At 39.5% G+C, this 23,452-nt stretch overlaps 1 protein-coding gene across 1 annotated transcript in view; it reads left to right on the top strand.

Moving 5' to 3' along the window:
- LOC104080388 (teneurin-4-like) overlaps positions 1-13,458 on the top strand; it is a gene marked incomplete at both ends in the record, with an annotated part of 38,085 nt that extends 24,627 nt beyond the window's left edge. The window contains 3 exons of the mRNA XM_009582764.1: positions 4,292-4,462; positions 9,510-9,724; positions 13,248-13,458. Coding sequence (XP_009581059.1) covers positions 4,292-4,462; positions 9,510-9,724; positions 13,248-13,458 — 597 coding nt within the window. The remainder of the gene's footprint in view (positions 1-4,291; positions 4,463-9,509; positions 9,725-13,247) is intronic.
- Positions 13,459-23,452: the final 9,994 nt, after the last annotated feature.

Raw genomic sequence — 23,452 nt, 5'->3', positions numbered from 1 at the left:
ACAGAAAATTCTATCACCCACTCAGCAAGTTTCAGGACACTTTTTGCTAGCACTTAGCTACAGTTAAAAGGTTGTGCAAGTCAAAGATTTGATGTCAAAACATGAGCATAATGGGCCAGAGACTCCAGATGCCTTTATATCATCTAAGCTGGTGGTGCTTAAACAGCCCAGAGAGGACGCATGCAGGGTTTCCCCTAAGTATCTTTTCTGTTTCAAGAGCAGGCAGACAAAAGAGTTTTATTAGCCATGGGAAATATAACCAAAGTTTCTGCAAAGAGCATGTCATGAGGCTTCCTAGGCAGTGAAAGCTACGTGGTATTTTACAAAAGGGTACACTTTAATGATTGTTAATTGCAGCGTGCTCTTTGTGAGCCACATCTCACATCTAGCTGAGCAGAGAAAAAAAAAAAGCCAGAGAAAATGTCAACAGTGGGTTCAATTGACCTGGAGACTGAGAACATCAGGAATCTCCAACTATTTTTACAGCTTCACTTTGCTTTTAGGAACATTAACACTTCAAAGTATATGATTGTGCCTCTCATCCATGGTGCCAGGGTTTTTCCCTGATCGTGGTCTTTCCCCCCCCACCCCCCCACAAGAACTTGCCAATCAGACACTGTTGGTATTTGGAAGATAGTAATGATAAACACTTAATCAGGTGATTTCCTAATAACATACCTGCTACCAGAGTGTGTTTCCAAAGTACCTCAGACTCTTTGCTCTGGTTTCAGGAAAGCTTTTGTGGCTATTACCTGCCTGCAGCAGAAATTGCATGATGTCTGTTTGCCTTATGGGTGGAATATTATAGGCTTTTTTTTTGTGCTTAGAAACATCAGATCAGAAACCCTGAATAGTGCACTAGCTCCAAGCTTTTGCGCTCCGTGTTCTGAATTCTTTTAAGCCACTTAGTAATCAAAACGCTTTTGAAATAATTCTCTGTGTTTCTTAGATTTTTGCACTTTTGTATGCGTGGTGTGCATACAGCTAATTCTGGTGGGCCATCACTGAGGACCTTCTTACAGCCTTTCAGTACTTAAAGGGTGCTTACAAAAAAGATGGAGAGAGACTTTTTACCAGAGCCTGTAGTGCCAGGACAAGGGGTAATGATTTTCAATGAAAAGAGGGTAGATTCAGATAAGATAGAAAGAAAAAATTCTTTACTATGAGGGTGGTGAGACACTGGCACAGGTTGCCCGGAGAAGCTGTTGATGCCGCATCCCTGGAAGTGTTCAAGGCCAGGTTGGATGGGTCTTTGAGCAACCTGATCTAGTGGAAGGTGTCCCTGCCCATGGCAGGGGGGTTGGGCAAAATGATCTTTAAAGGTCCCTTCCAACCCAAACCATTCTATGATTCTGTGATTCTATGATCTATATGATGACGGGATCAATGTACACAAGAAGCTTTTTACTGTAGACAAATCTATTAACCAAAGACAAAATTTAACATATTAATGCAGGCCTTTTATCTCTGTGTGATAACACAGACAGTATCTATGTTACAGATAATTCTGTCTTATTTTCCATGTTGGGACATTGTAAGACATTTTGAAAACGTTTAGGAATGAATGGTGACATGAAACAGTTGATTCACTTGCTCAAGGGGACGGGTAATGTGCAGAAAAGCCATAGCACTTCCAGCCTACCAGTTCTGTCCTTAGATTGAAGCAAGATTTTCTCCTCATTAGATATTTCCTCTCAGGTGTTTTTAAATGCACTTTGCATGCCTGGAAGAAATGTTCATAGCCTTCTCACTACACCCACAATAATGCTGACTTATTCACTTTTATTTTCTTGCTGTAAATAATGATCTACAAGCAACAAATTCGTACAAGGGAGAGGAGGGGAAACAATGTCCTTTTGGGGAAACAATGGCCTTTCAGTGTGTTCCTAAGAGTTTGTGTAACACTGTGATATCCAAAGGGTAGAGCAATTCAAATGGTCTGGTGAAAAAAAAAAAAAAAACATTGGCTCAATTCCTGCCTGAACCAGTGGTGCCCAGTATAAGCTCATGCAAGTCATTGTAATATGAAGACATCTGGTAGATGGAGTTGGGATTAAGCACTTATGGCCAGCAGAGGCATCCAGACTGCTTGCTGTCTATGATTGCCCGAGTTTGGAGGTGTGAACAGCACAGTTTTCATTTTGCTTTGAACCACAAACATCCATGTCGTTGGTTAAACGTGGGAACTTGCACATGCTCAGAGCACCTAAGCCCCTGAGCTCTGTAACAGCTCAGTGGCACCTGAGTAACTCACCAGTCCATGGAGGGTCCAGCCTGGATGGCATTCTCAGGCAGCATCCAGTACTGAGCTTAGCATAAAAACCGCTGGCGGAGGGGTGCATGAAATGCCTGTTAGGGCTTGTGAACCTGTGAGCACAGAGTAAGTTAAGTGAATTAACACACAATCGCATTTTAATGCCCAAACAAGTCAACTAAGTCAGTCCTTTAATCTGCTGCATTTCTCTTTTTCCTTTATGTGAAGTAGAAATAACAGATTCCAACCTGATGAGGTTTTATGAGGTTAATAGCTAGGAAGTGCCCAGGCACTCTGATGATGAGGGCCATGTAAACACAAAGATATTGTACAAACATAGCAATGCCAAATGCTTGATGCAAATTCCTTGCTCCTAGTCTGATTTCCTCTCTTCCCTTGCACAGTTTCTCTGCCAAGTAAATATACTCCTTTCAGGTGAAAATACTGGCCACTCTGCCTAAAGTATCCTGGTTGAATTACCAGTTGTGTTGGTAGCATTCCTTCTTGGTACGTGTACCTGTATAAAAACGTTCAAGTTTTGAGCCGGTCTACGGGAGACCTTCCTCGCTGTGCTTCCTTGCTGTTTGGGAGTTTTGGGAGAGTACCAGTACCCGCTTAAATGGTAAAAGGAGGGTTTTGCTCTCATTGTGTTTTGTGATATTGTAGTAGTGCAAAGACAAGCTTATTCATGTTAGTAAATGATAGATGACCTAATTGAGACTGAAGTGGAAAAAATCACTGATTTTGCTAAATTGCCTAAACATGCTGGTTTTGGAGAACTACTCAGATTACTTTTCAATCCTCTTGAAAAGATTGTTCCTGATGCATAGGTTTAAATAAACTAACCACTTGTCCCTGACAGTGTTTGCCAAGCTCAGATGTATCTTTGTGAATGAGAACTATAGGCAATGGAAATGCTCTATTTCTTTACTGGTTTTAACTCTTTGTTTATGTTAAATGGCTATGATGCTAGTGCCGTTGTACAGGTTCTTGGAGAAATTATAGTGTAAAATATCAAGGCGTTCCCTTAAAAAAGAAATGTCATTCCAAGTGTAGCAAATATCAGATCATTTAGCTGTGTAGAGCCTGAAGCTAAACTGGATACTGATCGACTGTGAAATGTTTATGTTGGGGATGGAAGAACTGATATGGGAATCCACATTCTTTTGCTTTATATTTTCAAGGGGCAAGTATTAGTTGTATAAGCATATGATTTTCCATAGTCCTCATACATGTGTTTGCTTTTTAAGTATTCTGTCTTGTTCCTTAATTTCACTTGTCTTTATGTAATGCCTTGAAATAGATTCATGTGTGCACTGGATGACTTTGCATGGCCCAGAAACCTACAGAGAGCTATGCCCAGATATCACACAAATCTAAATGGTGCTGCTTGTTTACAAATCTTGAGGATATATCATCGATCTGAATAGGAGAAGCTGAGTTGTACTAAGGAGCACTCATAGTCGCTTTTATTCCTGGTGCTGAGCACAAAGGCATGTGTGCAAGATGCATCTTAAATTGCCTTAGTTTTTACTTGGTCTTATTCAGGAAAAACTGTCAGAGATGTCTATAAGAGCTTCTGTGTATAACTGGTAGGTAAAAAAAAAAAAAAGAGCCTATATAATATGCTATGAATACAGCAAAACAAACCAGAATGCAGTTTCCTGGGATTTATTGGTATGTTGATAAATAATACTCCTTTTATTTCTGTGTTCGCCGCATTGTCACCCCAGCCTTGGGAGCTTTCTGAAACACTGTGCCTGGTTATTCTTTCATGCAGGGCACGAGCCAGGAGTGGTTCTACTGGAAGAAGCAGAGTGGATTGGTACAGGTGATCTAAAATGAGTTTAAGTGGGTGGAAAGACTTAGGAAGTTGGTATGGTAGAAGCAGCAGGGGCTGTCTAATTACATTAATCCCATTCTTGTCCTAAAGCAATGACCACTAATAAGGCAGTGGAGTGATGGTTTAGAAATGCCCCTGTAGTTCTGAAACTCTCCCAAACAGAAAAAGATGACTTTTTTCATTGCTCACCACAGCCATGCACCTGTTTGGCCTAAACTGGCACCTGCAGCCGATGGAAGGGCAGATGTATGAAATCACGGAAGACACAGCCAGCAGTTGGCCAGTGCCAACGGACGTCTCCTTATATCCTTCGGGGGGCACAGGGTTAGAGTTACCTGACAGGAAAGGCAAAGGAACCAGTGAAGGTATGGTTGGTGTGTGTCCATGTTGTGAGTCTTCTCTCTGCCTCTGAACTCCAGCCATCCAGTCTCGTGTTCCATTACTCTCAATGCTGCCATCATCAAGTGCTTCTTCCAGTCTTTCACATCTAGAACTAGTAGTCATCGGTCTTGCTTCCATATGTTTCTAAGTTTCATACTCTTCTGATGTCCACTAATGTGATAAAACTGTGTGCAACCCTCACCACATATCTAAGGCATTCTCAGGGTGGAACCACCTGTACCATATCTCACAGGCTACAGAAGGCCATCATGAAAATCCTGCCTCGAGTGGCTGTTTTCATGGTAAAAAGTTGTGTCTTGAAAATTAAATGATTCCTGGAGCATTGGATCAAGTTTTCTCTACAGCAGTACAAAAATGTTTGGGTTTGCCTACTCGTTGCCACCTAGTACCATGAGGACCAAAATATTTACTAAGAGCCATTGTACTGTGGGTTTTGGCAGTCCAGAGTTGGACATCTTTTTGCAAAAGTAGCCAGATAAAAGGCCTAATCTCCACAAAGTATCACGATGTCGACAGCTTGCAATTTTAACCGAAATTAGAAGCAACTAATGGGTCGTCGATTCAGCAGTGCATTATCCAGAAGCTTTACAGCTTACTGTGCTTTCTATAGAAACAGCATTGCCAAAAGTACCTATAAGGTACTCCTGCAAAGGAGAGGTGTTTTATCCCTCCCAAGACTTAGCTGGAGAAATGAGAAATTCAAATTTTCAGAAAGCTCTTTTGTTTGTATGTCAAGCTTCTTTATACGAAGTTAACAGATTCCAGTAAAATTGAAGTCATTGGCTACTTTTGGTAGTTATTTTGGGGGAGGAAGTTTTGTGGGTGAGATAAGAAGTATGCTACTGTTCTGGCAACTCGTTGAACTCAGAAGTTTCCACAGAGTTCCCTAGACTTTGGCTGGGAGCCTATGTTTACATGTTTAATTTAAATTAATTGTAGCTTTTTTTTCTTTAAGAGCTTATCTGTCTTTATTGGTCCAAATAAAGGCCATAATTATGTGTGTTCCTTAAACAGTGTATTTACTAGCAACTGATGGCTGACATCAAGTTGTTACAAGGAAGAATCAGCTAAGTGGGTTATTCTCAGCAAACCTTACTATGCAGTACAGGAAGCTGCAGATATCCCTGCTGTTGTATTCAAAAATACTTCATGACAGATCCTTTTTTTCCCCCCTCTAATTTGCCATATGTTTTATTTTTGAAACATCTAGTTTTGGTCTGTCCGTTTCCTTTTAAAAGTCAAAATGAAAATAAATGGATGTATCCAAAGCTGCCGTCCAAATCAAAGACCTCCACTTGATATCTTTTCAGCCATGCTTACAGTGACATCAGTAGAAGTTTTAATTGCTGCCAAAAAAGCTCTGCTAAAAGAGAAATCTGGGAAATACCCTAGTTATGTCATTAGAAGACCCCTCAAGTTAGTGCTTCGTATAGATCTTAAGGAATCTGTAGGCTTTAGAGGAGAACATCTTGTCCTGACTAAAAAACACATCAGGACAACATCTTTATTGCAGGAGTAACACTGCCCAGCCTTAAAATGCATCTCTTTCCCCATCAGGTGACTATGCAACTAACTCTGGACTAGCAGCGTTGCATGGCTGCTATTCTAGACCAGAATGTAAGTCATTGAAATTTATTAAAAAATGGATTGAAATTTATTTGAAAGTCTTCTTATCACAGTGAAATAGTCTGGAATGTGTTAGAATATCCTTACAGCTGATCTGAATGAATCGTTACCAAAGTCTTGCCAATTCTCAGTAATAGTCATTCCTTCTCATCTGTGGCTGTGCTCCAGCACAGCATTTACCTGTGTTTGAGCCCATCCCTGTTTAGCAAAGCACTTAATCACATGCTTACATTTAAGCATGTAATTAATTTCGATTTAAGTCAGAGAAATGTAAGTGTGTTCTTAAGTGTTTTGATGAGTCAGGGTACCTTCCTGTCAAAAATACAAGCAGATTCAGCAAGGCCTGAAATGAAATAGTTCATTTTGATATCCAAATAAATTAGAAATAGTTGCTACATCAACTAAATAGTTCAAGGTAATGTGTGAAAAGAGCAAAGTAATTGACAGCCCAATTAAGAATTCAGACCTGAAGTTAATTTTATGGAGTCAGATATTCTGATTAAAACCTAATTTCTGATTAGAAGCTGAAATGGCTTTCTTATTGTACTTTCTTTATGAAATATCCAGTCCAGAGGGCCTGATCCTACTGTAGGTTAAAAACTGATGAAACACGGATGGATTTCAGGGGCTGAATTCAGCTTGGTGAAGAGAGCCTTTCTTTGGACTTCTATATCAGGATAAGTGTCAACCACTGGCAACATAATGCAACAGCTCTTAGGATATCGGCTTCTCAGACATACAGCTGTCCACCAAGAGGAGACATAAACTTTGTAATTGTGGGTACAAACAATTATTTCTGTGAAATTGTCTTTTGCAATCACAGAAGCATTTTTGCTCGCATGAGCAAGCGCTGCTCTCTGTACAGGCAGAATACATACTGTGCTCATTTTCTCCAGGCTATCTCTTGCATAGCAACATCTATCATATTAAATTCTCACCTTCCCTGATTCACTCCAATGTACGATCTATATCGTAATGAACAATCAGGGTGCATATCAAATACTTCAGGTTTTCATCTGAATTTCTAAGAATCCATAAAACATGTTAGTAGTAATCAGAAAAATATATCCTTCATTTGAACCAAAACCTGTGATGTCTTTAGCTCTTTTTTAATGGAATCCTGAATCTTTTCATCTTACAATAATGGAATAAGAAATTTTGCATGAAGACATGGAAACTGTTTCCTTTAATCCTGACAGTATGAAAAGTAATTTTTAGTATGACAAATAAATATTAACAATCCAGTTGATAAAGTAATCCCCTTTGGAATCAAGCTAGTTGATTTTCATTGTACAGTTGTACTCTATCAGCACAAAATGATTCAGAAAGAATGTCCATTTACCTAAGCTGCTTCTGATTATCTCTATTAATATACACTTTGACTGAAAAAGGATAAAAAGTCAGCAGATTTTCTGCCTATATTTATTTGAAAGCGATGAACAAAGATAAATGAGGATCTTGTAAAATTACCAATAGCTTTTTTTCTATGAACGTGTATACACCCTTTGCGTTCTAGACTGTGCTGGTATGCATAAAACTTCTGCCACAAGATAGCACAGAAATGAAATCTGCCATCAAGTCCCACTCCAAGAGCGTACTTAAGCAGTTGCTAGCTTTAAATCAGGCGTTAGTCTTATTCGGACCAGAAGTTCTGCTAAAAAGTTTTACATAAGTAAAAAAAAAAAAAAAGAGAGAGAAAAATTCTCCATCCTACAAAGAAACACCCTCAGAGACTTCTTTTGTTAACACTTAATAGATGTGGCACTTAGGGACATGATTTAGTGGTGGACTTGGCAGACTTAGGTTAATGGTTGGACTCGATGATCTTAAAGGACTTTTCCAACCTAAATGATTCTATGATTCTATGATTCTAATATGCATATAATTTCTATATGGATTTTACAGAGACAGCTAACAATTTACATCTGTTTCTCCTGGAGAGTTTATGTTGGAATAGTATACGGAGAAGTTTAAGGCAATATTATAATTAATATTATATAATATTAAAGGAAATATTATAATTTGAAACAATAAAATGAAAGGTTGTTCTAGCAATCACCTTTTCAACACAACAAGTAAATTCTAAGACTATTTGACCTGAATTCATGATGGGTGGGAAAAGATATCTTTGTTTCCCATTTCCCAAATGTAAGTTCTGGAAGAAAAAAGCCTCACAATGTGATTTTCCTACAAAAGATTATGTGTTCCTGAAAGTTTCCTTCTCATTTTGTTAGAATTGCTTGATCTGTGAAACACAGAGTAGTGTGCTGTAATGGTACGGAGATGAGATAACAAATTTATTTAAATTTCTAAAATTAATAATTAGTCCTTGTTGGTGATATGATGCTGTCCTTACTAAAGCCAAATCTTTACTGCATACTTTTCAACTAGAAGTGTCCTTAAATAAAGGCTGTTTGCTAAGCAGTTGCCTTCTTCAGTCTTTATGCAATGCAGGTAAAGCTGTGGCCACTGCTTATAGCAAAGGCTGAAAAGGCAACGTTCTGGCATTTTATTTTTCATTCTGCCCCTCGTTCCCTGGACTTCCTTTGTGTCCAAATTTTTTGAGGTGGCCACCAGTTCCAAGAACTGTGAGTGTATGAATTTCTAACCTGGAATTTCTCAGATGTGTTTTCTAGGGATGCCGAGCTCCCTGCTGACTCCCTTGGATATTATGGCATGTACTGATTACCATCCGATTACCCGGGCTCTCCAACCTGGTGGTTGCTTTAAGAAACAGATGCCTCCATTTGCTTGTCTTCTGAAAGAAGATGGATAATCATAACACACTTTACAGATTGTATTGAAACCCAATTAAAACCTCTCGTGTTTCTTAGTAGATATTTACTCAGTCCTTTTTTGAACTGTTGAACAAATTTCAAATGCTGTTACCACTGTCAAGAATTAATTTAATAGAGAAACATTTTCCTTTCCCCACTTAAGCATCATTCATGCTGCTGTTCTCCACAGTGCCATTCCATTCTGTGACACGTGTCTACCTCACTATTACTACACTTCTCTCTGCTAATTTAATAATGACTTTTCCATCCATGAACTTATATTCACTTAGGATATAATGTCAGATGATTTATTCTTATCACCAGAATGTCATTACACACTGTCTGATGTTACAATTTAAACAAAAGGCCATTTTTCTCCAGGTTGCTCTTCCCATGTTCGTGTTTTCAAACGAAACAGTTACTGAAGCCAGGAATAACCCTGCCAGTTTTCCTCCCATAATCATATGGATTGGTTACACAAAGTACTCTGAAGACCTCAGGATGCTAATAGACTGTTTCTCAAGATCAGTGTCAGAGATACCAGTATGATTGGATTACTTTTAGGATCTAAGGCTAATCCAAGATTTTTGTTCCTGTGTTTTGGCAGGAAAGCCCAGTAGTTTCTTTCCAGACGACAGTTTTATAGACTCTGGAGAAATTGATGTTGGCAGACGAGCCACACAGAAGATCCCTCCTGGCATCTTTTGGAGATCTCAGGTGTTCATCGACCACCCGGTGCATCTGAAATTCAATGTGTCTTTAGGAAAGGCAGCTCTGGTTGGCATCTATGGCAGAAAAGGCCTCCCACCATCACATACACAGGTAATGGGTCCTCATTTCAATTAAATAATAGTTGTCTTAAATTGTATATTCTTATGGCTTATTGTTTTTATTATTTCAGCTATTTCTTTCAAGAATTTGTTGCATGCTTGCAAGATGTTAAAGGTCATCTATTCAGAGAAAGATAATCAAGTGACAACTGCAAGATATTTACACACATTAACCTGGTGGGCTGTAGGCACAGGCAAAGCAGGCAGTTGCTGCCAGAGAAGGAAAAGGGTTTTGTCGGCTGGCGGTCACGGAGGGTGTCAGCTGGTTGCTTCTAGCAGCATGAGATACCACCTTCTCCATCCAGTGCCCCTTGCAGCAGCAGCCACACACTCAAACTACATCAAAAAGAATCATCTCTTAAGCAGTCTCGTGTATCTCAGGTCTGTCTCCCTCTTTCAGCCCCTGCCTTTTCCCCTCTCATGGTAAGAGCAGCAAGACCCCAGTCGCTCACCCTCATGGGAGCAACATTCGCTTTTGTCTTCTGTGCTGAAATGCCTGGAGCCACCTCTTCACATTATGCATGTTGACTGTCAGATTAGACTGAGATTGGTCAGGGCCCAGTAACTGGTGTATAACCAAACAAAATCAAGTTTTCACAGAAAGCCACTGGCTTACGTAAGCAGAAATCAAGATATAGTTATTATTCTGTAGGACTAAAATGAAAGCGGTTGCTTTTCTTGACACAACTTGGCAAAAGCAATGTCAAGAAATCACTTTCTGGGAAAAGCTCCGAAGAACCATCCCCTTAAATAAGCTTTTTGCGTAGCCACTAATTGAGAGCTGCCAAGTATATATCAAAAATCATAATCTGGACCAAAATATCACCAAAAATGACCAGAGGGACATTTGTATTCAAACAATAAAAATCATGGTACACTAATAGAAACAGATCACCAAACCCACCCTGTTCTGAAGAAATAACTTAATGAAACTGCAGATATTGAAACAATATTGATATATTACTTGTTAATATTTTAGTTTTGAAATTATTCCTTTTCCTAGATTTATTATTTTATAAACCTGCTGTCAGTTAAAACATTGTTCTCCTTCTGTATATTTTTATATGGAGTTTAATCCTTAACATTTAATCTCACCATAGCTTGACGGCCTTGGGAGTCATTAAATAGGTAACCTGTTTTCTGTGTTGAAATTGTACACTTGTCTCTCATAGTTGATACATATTACACAAATCTCATTTTTTCTCTTGCATAATCCAGAGTATCTGCTGTACCTCATAAATCTACTGAATGAGTTTTATATTTCCAAATTTTGTAAGGAATTTCATAAACAAGACTTTGGCAAAATGTATGCTTAGAGCAGTGATACAATCTTTAATAACGGGTCATTTTTTTTTCCCCAGCTTATCTAGTTGATGGAGGTAGTAAAATTCTAGCTGATAATCAGGTTTTCTTCTGTGTTAGATAATTAGGTATTTTTTCTGTTTAGATAATCCATCTTCTGTAGTGTGGGCCTTAACATAGTCTATTCTCTTTCAGGATCTTTGAATTGATCCCAAGGCTGTAGACCCTTTGCATATACTCCTGAATTTGGTAAAATGTTAAAAGTCATATTTATCCATGCTAAAACAACAAACTATTCCAGATTCTCTTTAGGAAACTTTCTCTGTCTGATCTGGTGATCTGTCTTCTAGTCGAGGTTGCCAACAACCATGGACACTAATAAGTAGGAAGAAAATGCAAGCTTCAAATTTCTGTAGTCTTTGAAATAGAGCCCGCAGAAGCCTAAACTATTTTACTGTTAACTAAAGGCATTTCTTCTCATTCTTCTCAACAAATCATAATAAAAGTGACACAATTTTATTATGGTCTATTAGATTTAATCTTCCTAGATCAAATAATTTTTAAACTCTTTTTAACCTAGGCCAAATTTTGTTAAATCGTAAATTTTAGGGATTGACCATCACAGCTTGTGGGAGGCATTTTTCCATTTGTACAATTTGAATTTATTAACATGGTATTTTATCTATGATTTCCTTGCTTGCAATAACTCTAATTGCGTATTAAAAATCTCTGAACGTATTAAAATACAATAAAGCACAAACCATTTGTGGTTCAAGTAATATTTACAAGTAGTAAATAGTAACTTTGCAAAGTCAGCAACATCTGCAGCAGCGTCTTGCAAATATGTATAAGAATAAACTTTTACTTTTGGCAGGAAGACCCAAGTAAGCATAGCCCAGATTGGACTGTAACCAACAGCAGCTCACCATAGCTGGGTGCCTTGAAATTGTTTTCATCTCACTAAGCTTTAAGCATCTACATCTAGTATGTAGCAAGAAATGGGTGCTCGTAAGGCACGATCCACAAGACATTTCTTAGATGTCAACTTTAGGATGAGGGAGAGTGCATTCTAGTAGTGTCTCTTTCTTTGACTGCAATCTAGTGGTTCTAGAAAACTAATTCAAGCTGCCATGGAGATGAACTTGGTGAGATGAACTGTATCTATGCTGTCTGCAGTTACCTGTACCTTTTAAAAATCTAGACAATCTGTCCCATCATGCTCCAAAATGGAAATGGAAATATGTAGGTTTTTCTCTTACTGGTTTTAACTGCTTCAGTACACCTGGCCAATGTGTTCCTCAGTCAGACTCAACCCCGCTGAGACATTCCCAGCAACCAAACAGCACTGTGACGTCCTCCGTCACTGCCCTTCTCAGCTGTGTCGTACCCACACTGAGAGCCGATGAGGAATCAGCCTAGACAATGGCTCGTCCTCAGAGGGTCTACAAATATCTGTCTCACACAGTGTTGCTCAAAGCAACCTCTCACTAGTATCGTCAGTTGTTCAGCTGAAGTTACCCTGGCAAAAAATAAATATGTCCTTTTGAGAAAAATTCCAAAAGCCACCCCCTGAATGGGACTTAAATATATTACTTTATCTCTTTTCCGTCTTCATCTTCTACTATCTTTTAACCACTTTTGCTATTACTTTAAAATAAAACCCTTGCTGACTAAGCAAAATACTTCTGCAAGACCTCTACCAGAATTTACTTACAAATACATCTCATCTTTTTTTTGGTGACCCATAGCAATTCTGGCAAACCAATCCAGTTAGGCTGGATACATTTTTCTGTCTATTTGCCCTACTAGGCAAGACACAAAGAAGCTAACAAATAAGCTTATCATCATACTTACAGTGCAATTTAGGCATGGTCCCTGGACCTCATGTTTCCCTGCCTATGTTTCTACAGAATGAGAACACATCAGTAGGGTCAATATGCCCCAAATCACATTCCAAATAAAGATGATTTCTTGATTCATGTAATTACACAAAAATACTTTCATATACCAGTTATTTCCAAAATGGTTACTTGCAGGTATTCCAGGAACATGAGTTACCAGAGAAAATCCTGTTTATGATGCTTCTGTAGATGTACATTTCTAATACTGGATATGAAGTATGTCTGTCTCCCTCATAAGACAGACCCAGAGCAAGAGACCTAGCTTCAGGAAGCCTGAAATACACACAAACATCACTCTTTTTTATGTTTCAGTTTGACTTTGTCGAGCTCCTTGATGGAAGACGTCTACTGACACAGGAGGCGAGAAGCTTGGAAGGACCTCAGCGGCAACACAGAACTTTTGTTCCCTTGTCCAGCCATGAGACAGGGTTTATCCAGTATTTAGATTCAGGAATATGGCATTTAGCCTTCTACAATGATGGCAAGGAATCGGAAGTGGTTTCTTTTCTTACTACTGCTATTGGTAAGGATTTCCTGTATTATTCTTTAACTCCTAAATATGCCTTGAGGCCAGGTATTAACGCACATACTCAAATTGCATGGTAGCTTTGTGTGGTTTCAGGGAGAATGCTTGTAGGGAATATATTTAGCAACAGGCTGAATACTGTTAGGCCCTACATGTCTCATAACAATTTTGTAGACCTTTTTAGTAACTGTATCTGTAGCGAGATTCTACCCAGTGCCAAAGATGGATTACAAGCTTGAAATTCCCTGCTTCGTTTTCTTCCTTTGATCTTCTTTTTATTTAGATTTTTTCTTTGTTTGGTTGGTTTTTTTCTCTTTCTGGAGCAGAGGTATGGGAATGATAGAAGAGCGTACAGCAGCACCATGCAGCAGTTTTATGTGTCAGGCGGTCCTGCCTTTGGACACCGTCAAAACTACTCAAGCTGGAGTTCAGGCAGAGTACTGGCATTAAAACTCCAATAAAGAGCACTGCAAGGCTTGGTAATAGGAGCCACAATAACAGGAATCTCTGTTTCTCCTTGCTAGCAGAAAGAAGCTGAGATTTCTTAAGAAGAACAAATTAACTAAACAGCCCTCTAATTTTCTCTGGCAGTGAAGTGCCCTGCCAGTTCAGCGCAAAGGCACCGATTTCTTGCTGTCCAAGGAGGAAAGGATGCTGCCTGTGGGCTGCCTGACAGCCTAGCACACTGCGTATTCTTCCTCCACCCTGTAAATATCAGAATCTGTTTCTGATTCAATAATACTTAATTTTAAATGTGACTGACCTGCTGAAACTGTTCATATACCCAAATTCATTTGGTTGTAATTTAAAGATTGCTCCATAAAACCAGCACTCAGCTTTCTTCTAACCACAGTGATTGTTTAATGGACTTTTTTTCTTTGCTGAAAAAAGCAGACTCATTGCAAAGCTGCCATTAATCCCTCTCCCAGAAGAGGCATTGGCGTTGAGTCTCAGCTGTCTGCAATAGTTACCTAAGAGCTATGGGCTGTAATTTGTCTTAGCAGGTTAATTAAAAGTTTAGGTGTTATTAAAGCAAAGTCATTAAGATCCCAATATTCCGTTTTAGCGCTAAAGTTTATCTAATGCAGAAGTGGAAACACTTCTGCAATACTCTGTGTAAAATTTAAAACCTGGAAATGCACATGTTCAATCCTGTTCACAGTTAAGCAACACTTAAAATAGTTGCATGTTAGCTTATGAAATTGAAGTCTTGCTCTTTAGAATGTGAATTTATTTTCATTTAGTTTACTTTAGCAATTTGAGCTTTTACTTACACCAACCACTTTCTGCCCAGAAGAACCTCCAGGTATTCTTCTGAAAGCAACTTTTTTTTTTTCCTTGTCTAAGAATTTCTTCAGTTTAAAATTTCCCATCACAGGGAAATCTGTAAGGCTTCCACAGCAGAAAACACTTTTAAAGCACAGTCAGTAGTTCTTCTTGTTTTCAAAGTGATGCTAAGTGTTCTAGCCAGACATTTCTCTTGGCCTCATTGCATTAACATAGGGGAGAAGAAAAAAAAAGACAAAACATTCTTAATTTACCTTTGAACAGTAGGGGAATGGTGTGGGTGAGAAGCATGTCAGACTGTCTTTAAGGCAATCCTATTTTTTATTGTTTATACTCTGCTGTACCTTTATGACCATGCGACAAGCAGAACAGTCCATGATATATCCCCTGTTGACCTTGAATCATTCTGTCTTTCAGTACAAGGAAGTTTTCTTTTGCTATAGAGCAAGAGAGAGCTTGGCCCCATATGTGGGAATCACTTTGCCCACTGGCAGCTGTATAGCAACACAAAGCTATAGTGTACAGGAAAAACTGTTTAGGTACAAGCCATGCACTTTGAAACTTTCTTGAGATAAGTAAAAGTTTTAGATCAGAAGATGTGGCTTCTTGGCTAGAATTTGGCCAGAGAAGTGCAGCATTTTTGTAAGTACCATTAGGAAATGTAATAGCCTTAACAAGTTGGTACCTTTCTTCTTAGCCTAGAAGTTGTTTGTTTAAAAAAAAAAATCAAGGCAGGTGTTTTGTGTAAATGTACTGTAATGCTTCAGAACCTTTCTAGTGTATTCATGAGGTCTGGCGAGACATGGTTGCTACATTTTAAGTCTATAAATACTATAGTACTGTAGTGTTACAATTTTTGTTGGTGCCAGATTAAAGAGGATACAGCAACCTGACACAGTGTTTATCAACCAGCGTGTAAAATTGCAATGCCAAATAAATAAACCAAGTCACACGTGATGGGAGCCTTATACCTATCTGTGTGGGGTGAGGAACCTGCAGAGTTGTTGTGTTGACAGTCAGAGGCAAGCTGCCATTTAATTTTGATTTCTGTGGCAGGAGCACGTAGAAAAATCTCCCTTTATTGTTGCACAGGCATAGGGCTTACAGTGAGAGTGTGCTTGAAAAGTATAGCTGTGATGCAGGAAGAAGTAGGATCCGGTGATCTGAGAAGAGGACCAGCAGCCTGGAACTCCTGAATTCTGATTGATGTGGTAATTCTGACCCAGCCCAGGCTCAGGCTTCTGCTGCTCACCATGTAAAACCAAGGAGAGTGACATTTCCCCAGAGATGCTGTGAGGCTGATAGAACTGCTGGGAAAATGCATTAAGCATTAATTAATAATCATGGATAATAGTAGAAAGCACAAAATTGATAATGGTGATCATAATGATAATTTCATAAAGCCAAACTGCAGTCATTCCTCAGGCAAACCTCCCCTGTGAGTGAGGACTCACCTGAGTAAAGGACCGTAGCTTTTACTTCAGCAGTAAAATGCTGAATGGAAAGGGTGCTGATTTTCTAAGTATATCTGCTATGTTCCAACAGACCGAACTTTTCAGAGCCAGTATAATCATTGCAGGCTCTGTATGACAATATCAACTGCAATTACTGTGCAGTGCTTGTCTGGAATGATTTGGCCTCCATTATTCTAGTGAAAACTGGAGAAAAATGGAAAAAAGCATTTGTATTCCCAGTTTGATAACACACAGTTAATTTCATAAATTGTGAGGCTGACCATCATACAGTTTTGGAATCCGATATAGCTATAACTAAATCCACTCAGGAACATTAGCACTGATTTTGAGGGCAGGAGATGGCAGTTTAGCTGTTTTCTAAAAGGATGTGGAACCATCATCACTAAAGAGTTAGGTGGTGTCAAAATGTGTGCCTGTTACATGCCACTCCACGTAAACCTGGGGAGAATACAGCATTGTAATACCTGTCAGAGCTTATACTTCCACATAATACAGGCAATTCAGGTGGAGGGAAAAAAAGATTATTCTGGGAAAGTTTTCGTCATTTAATAGGATTTTTATATCCCATTCCTCTGAATTACAATGCAAGACATTATAAAGGAATGGACAATCAAGGTCTCTCAATAATAAATGAACCTTTTTGTAAATGACATTGGCGGCACTTTCTGAAATTTCTAATAGAAACACTTCTCTGAAAAGCGCCTTGTGGATTCACCTTTGCCCGATAGTGGTGGTTTATTCAGAGCAATCTTGTATAAGTGGAGCAAAATAGTGGGCTGAGGAATCAGCTGGAATCAGCACATCTGAGACGGAGACGTTGGCCAAAAATTTGCTCAGTAGAAGCAAGAAACATCTGAAAGCCTGAAAACAGCATCTATGGAGTCAGAGAGACAGTGTCTTCCAGCAGCTGTTACTGCTGAGCTCAGGCAAGCTTGACTGTGCAGGGCCACTGAGAAATCAAAAGGAAAAGCAAAATCAGCTGTCTGTGAGCGGAGAGCATCTCTGTTTACCAGCATGTCACCCAACAAGCAACAAGAAACACATGTAGAACACCCGTGATAGGATGCAAGGTTTTATCTCGCTTTTATCTTCTGCAAGAGACAACACTTACATTTAAGAAAAGGACCATTGTTCCTCCTGCCCCCTCCACTATCCGTAAAGAAAACTACTGTAAGTACTTTCGCCCCTCAAAGCGCAAAGCGAGTTGGTGGTGTTATTTATAAGGGACTGCCAGCACACACAGCACTTTGCAATATACATCAAAAGGCAAGCTCCCTTCCTGCAATAGCCTAAAATATAACCCACCCCCATACAGTCCCTAGGACAGCAGCTCACACACAACAAGGATACCAACAGAGGAGCACTTCACAGTAGGACTGGGCTTAGAGAGAAGAGAAGAAATTACAGGGCACAGAGGCAAGCTTGCGGCTGGGAACCCTCCTTGTGTGAGAGGTGACAAGAATGACTCCTCCTTAGCTCTGAGTGAAAATGCCTTTGTGTTTAGCTTGTTCTCAGCAAGGGAAAAGGAAGAGCCTGAGTAAGTCAGATTTGCTTTCCTTACTTTTGCTGCCTGTGTATGCTAACTTAAACTCTACCGTAAACTTCCAATTCAAAGGAGATGCATAAGTGTGATCCACTTACAGTCTCAAAGCCATTCATGTTATTTATGCTTGCTTTGCTGATGTCTGGAAAAGTCTAAATTGGTTTCATGTAAATATTGAGGAGTCAAGAGACTGTGCAAACTAACATGGATTATGATGAGTTCTGGCTTACACTTTCTTTTAGCTCCTTAATGCCCAAATTACTTGACTTAAAACTCCCCCATGTACAATTAGATCTTCAGGACTCTGAATAAGGAAAAGTGGCTTTAATGTCCCGGCTACCCTTTTCTGAACTTCTCCTTAGGCTATATCCAGCAAAAGAGGCTGAAAGTTTGGCAAGTACTTTGCTGAATCAGGACCCTTTAACTGTTAATGGGACTCCAGCTGCTCCATGCAAGTGCTCAGTTACTGCAAGTGTTGTTCTCTCCTATTGCATGAGTGTGGTCATCTTAGCCCTTCCCCTGTTTCAGAGAGGGACTTCTGAGCACTTCCACCTTGTGGTAACCCTCTACAGATTATTAATTAGTAGCCTGTTCCTTCCCAGACTCACAACTCTTTTCTTGCTCTGCACAGAAAAAGAAATATAGCAGCATATGAGAACCATGGCAGGGAGGAAAATCACAACTTCATTTTTGATGTTATTGATCTCTCTCCTGCAAAATAACAGCAGAGCTTTGCATTCTCTGCAAATAGTTTTTTGCCTTCAGCTCTGTGTGTCCCATGACAAGCCCTTGCTTGACAGTTACTCTATCAGACAGTCAGTGCCTTTTTTGATTACCCTTTTGTTGGCGCCACCCCTTTTTTGATGCTTTGTTTCCTGCTTTCAGCTCTTACCTAGCTTCTCTGAGTGTGGTAAAGCTTGTAGGTCTCAGTCAGGCAGTATTTAGAAAAGATACAGTCACTCAATTCAGGTAGGAGGCAAAAAGGGCATTTATGAGTCCCTGCCAGGCTGTGTTAGGTTTTTTTTTCCCTTGTGAATTTGGTCTCATGAATGACATTAGGTTGACAGGTCTGCTTGATTGAAAACTTACGCTTATCCACAGAGTAGGTTCAGGTTATGCTGCAGCACTGCAAGATATCTTCCACTAAACATCCAGCTGGCCACAGGACTTAAAGTCCTTCAGTGAGAGTTGAATTAGTCCATGCAGAAGGATAGCAAGAAGACAGGAGATTGCCATCTCCATCCTAGCCAAATCCAGCCCAGCCTGATAGGTGGGGTATCACCTGGAGAGCCAGAAATCTGGGGTAAACTCCCTCTGTCTGAGCTTTCTATGAGCTGCAAGAATTCCCCTCTCCAAGCAGGTGTAGTAATGTTCTTGGTGAGATTTCACTTTTTAATCCAGCCTCTGTAAATCTAATGTTTGCTTTATAGGGCTTAATAAGAAGCAAACATAGCCTGAGCCTGGGTCTGGAAATGGAAGGAGGGTTGTGGGGAGGTGAAACTTTTCACGTTAGTTTCCCCGTGCCCAGAGGTTTTTTGTTTGCTATTCTTGGTAAAACAGTGATGATGTTTTTAGATGGACAGTGATACAGTCCTTAAAACTTTAGCACCTGGAAGTCAACAATAGCTTTATCAGTGCCCTCTTAATCTTTTCACCCTTTTCCCCAAAATTGATGAACAGTCTCATTTCCCAGTGAAGTGAGCCAAGGGGATGAGCATGTTCCAGTGTTGGAGTTTATCTCCCTGTCTGCCTTTTCGGGTGACTCGTAACAGATCAAGCATTGCTCCTGGTTCTTAAATCCCCTTTAGCTTCAGTCAGTAATGTTTGTACACGATCCTATGGCACGCTGTTCCCTAAATGTTACCTGCAGCTTTCTGCCTGCTTCTGCTGGAGCTGCAGCACTTCCAAGAAACCTGAAGTCAGACCAATCGTTTTAAATCTACATGTTATTTGTGATGACCTTTTTTCTCTCTGCAAGTGTCTGAAACAATTCTTACGTAATAACCATGCTTCCCAAGCCATAATGGCAGGCAAAATTATTATTTCAGGATTTTTCTTTGGAAGACATAAGGCATCTCTAATAAAGGGGAAATTAGGGACACATCTCAAAGATAATTAAATAATAAGAAGCCTCTAAAGGTCAGATACTTGGCTGTAAAAACTTCCACAGCTGCACTTTCCATACAGAGGTGTATCTCTTCATTGATGCTCTGTGAGTAAAAGCTAGCAGTAGAAAATTACAGTGTGTAAAGCTAGCTTAGCTTTAAAGCAGAGGTGCAATAATTTATTTAATGTTACACTTGAGCTTTTGCTTGTTTTGTTTTGTTTTTTTAATTTTGGTTTGTATATGTACACTCCTCTTTCAATAGATCTTATGATTACAAGTGATAATTTGGATGGGAAAAACAGACAAGCAGACACATATTTTCATTTATACTGTTGTACAAAAGAAATTAAGCCAAGTTTGTAAAGATTGCTTGGATGCCAATAAGTATTCATTTCAGTAGAAGTTAGACATCTGAATGTCTTTAATGATCCAGATTTTGTCTGGTTTTGATCATCCTTTAAAGTGGTAGAAAAATGAAGGTAGATTTGTCTTTTTGAAAACCTTTGCCTACATATGTACTTACATGGGCTGGTAGCCTTGAACTTGCTTGTCAGTATGCTGTTTGCAGGCAGGCAAGTTCTCTTGATCTGACAGAGCTTGTACAAAAGGTTTATTGATTGGGGTAATTACTTTAGTTTTAGGGTCAAGAAAAGGTTTATTTAATTCTGAAGTTAAAGCCTTTTTCTTTCTGTTATTTCTGTCCCTTTTTTTTCAGTTCAATTTTTTTCAGAACAGCAGAATTCTGCCTTAATAACACGGCATATAATGCTATCTGAGGGTTTCTGGAGAAATGTGTAAAACAGTGCATATGGTTTTCGTTTTTACACTTTTGTATATAGCTTTTTCCATGCACCCCAGACTGCAGGCTAATGTAAGCACAGCTTGTTTTATTCCTGTGTCGTATTACCGAGCTGCTAGAACAGCTCTGTGCAGACCTTTCTTTCCGTGAGTGCTCCCCTGCTAAAGCACAGAAATAAGGTTGTGAGAGTTACTTGTCCGCTTTGGCAAACAAAAGGAGAACCCTTTCTGTACCAGAACAACAGGTTTTTTTAAGACTTAATTTTCCAAAGGCTGCATTAAAGTGTATGTACTTGCATGCATTCAGTTGACCACAAAAGAGAACAGAAGCCAACATCAGCACCCCAGGAGTTACTGGACCAGTCTCTACTTTCGCACAGGGGACGGGTGGGATGAGAAGGACATAGTCTGTACAGTAACTCCTGGCATATGTTGACTTTTTAAATGATAATGGCTGGTCTGTGTATTAGATGTGTGACTGCTTTCTTTATCTAAGTGCTACAATAGTCTCAGAAAAAGAGTTAAATAAATTATGTCAAACTGATTTCTAGAGGGCTTGCTAGAGGCTCTCAAAAGGAACATGATTTGACCAAGTTTGTGCAGCGAGTTCGCTAGAGGCAGAAACGGAGCCCTGAGTTCTGCTTTTTCTCTGGCCCGGATCGAAGACCACTGACAGCTCAATACAGTTGCGTGAGCACAGGCATCTAGCACACTGAGATGCCCCAGGGAACTGAGGGCATCTCTACAGGGGGGCAGATCTGACTTAAAACCTACAGGAGACTCAGGACCTTCTGTAGCAGTGGCTGGAGACCAGGCATCATACTTGAGAGCATGTCCCTAGCACCAGGCACCTACCTAATTGAACCTCAGACATTAGTCATTCCAGCGGGTACATCCTTATTTATCAGGCTGGATACATTTGCTAAAGATTTTATGTAAAATGAAACTTAATCTTTAATGCACCCAAAATTATAACATTGCTAATGTTTCATGGCATTTGTTTGACCAAATGAGATCACATTTGAAGTCCTCTCTGTGTATATGTCCAAGAATGGTTTGCTTTTTTTCCCCTAGAATACACCAACATACAACATCATTTAAAATGAAACTCAAGGCCAGCTTTAGCCTTGCCCTGAGCTACAAGAGCAGAAATTGTAATGTACTGAATGTGAAGTAACTTCCCGCTTGCTAGTGCAGCTCCAGAAGTTGAACCCTGAAGGCTGAATAATTGTTGTTTCCTGTATTAGTTTGTAACAATTTATGAGAGTGGCAAGGAACAAAAAAAAAATTCTTTGCAATCCCTTGGGCAAATTGGGGATATGAGAGTTTCACTTACCGGAGCGAAATTCAGGTTTAAAAATATTCCAGCCACAAAAAAGGAAAACTAGGAAGAAAAGAAACATTTGCAAGGTGTCTTTCTAGATTTCCACAGCCTTGTCATATATATGTTAGAAGTATGGGATTAAAGTGTTATTGTGCTTAGAAGCTGCATTGTAGAAGGAAGAAGGCTTCAGCCCAACAGCTACTCTTTGTTTAAAATCGTTCACTGCATTTTTTTTCCCAGCTAACTTCTAACCTGTGATCCCATTTCAAGTGATTTGGAACAGAGGTTTTTTTTCAGATGGTCAATGTACAATTCCTTAAGAACTGTATTTCATAAACCCTTTCATGCTTTTAACATTGCTCACATTCTCAGGGAAGAAAACAGTGTTCCCTGTATATCCCTATGAACAGCAGAAATACATTAGCAGGATTTTCTAAAAGTTGGTGAAGTCAAGAGAGATTTTACCATTAACTTAAATGGTAGTATACGTAGACCAGTGCCCAAGTGCTTTTGAAACCCCATTACACCTTATGCTTTCAACCATCTGATAGCTTTAGATTATAAGGCATTCTGCACTGGAAAGATTTCTTCTTAAAAAGGAAGCAGTAAGAGAAAGGAATGAATCAGTGAGATAAAGCTCGCTCTCAAAGGGCAAACCAAATTCAGACCAAATGTGGCATAGGCTTCTGAAATGGTCGGGCTTGTTCTCTTCTTTATTTACTCCCTAAACTATTCCCACTCAGTCCTTGTTTCTGTAGAACAGAAGTTCAAAAATAGTGTACAAAAAAGCTGGTTTTGTAGTATTTCCAGCTGGGCCTGGAGTCAAATGTGCTTGAAATAGTGTGAGAAAGACTGACATTATTGTGGTGAGAGCCATTCAAGTACCTGGAGAGATATCTAAAGCCAGGCCTAGAAGCAAAAGTACAGACATCTCAAGGGAAAATGTGCTCACATGATGTACTGTCAAATTTGGCAAACTCAGCAGCTCTTGATGATTTCAATAAGCAACCCAAACTGATCCTTTTGTGCTTCACCATCAACTTTTAAAATGATCCAGCTTCTAGAGTCACTGCTGGCTGCAGCAGGTATTTGCTGTCAGCAGACCGATGGAGTGGGGTATCTGCCATTGCAAATTGGGGTTTTTTTAAGTTCTTACAGAAAAAGAATGGAGGGAGAGTAACATGCAGTTGGATACTGTGATTACTGTACTTCACTCTGATTTTCCAGAATCAGGAGTCATTTAAGGAGTTGTTTAAAGGACTGCCTGCCTGTTGCCCTTTTCCTAATCCAGCATCCTTATACCTGCATGTGAAGGTTAGAGTTCCACTGGGATATGAGAGCAAAACAGGGTTATATGCATGGATCTTTAATTAAAACAGACTTCCCAGCCTTCAGAAAAAGAAAAGAAAAAAATCAAAATCTGGCACAAAGTCAAGTGGCATTAGCAGTATCAGCAT

This window comes from Fulmarus glacialis, unplaced genomic scaffold (assembly GCF_000690835.1).
Source record: "Fulmarus glacialis isolate BGI_N327 unplaced genomic scaffold, ASM69083v1 scaffold9658, whole genome shotgun sequence".
Taxonomy (NCBI): Eukaryota; Metazoa; Chordata; class Aves; order Procellariiformes; family Procellariidae; genus Fulmarus; species Fulmarus glacialis.
This window is presented reverse-complemented; position numbering and strand designations above follow the sequence as displayed.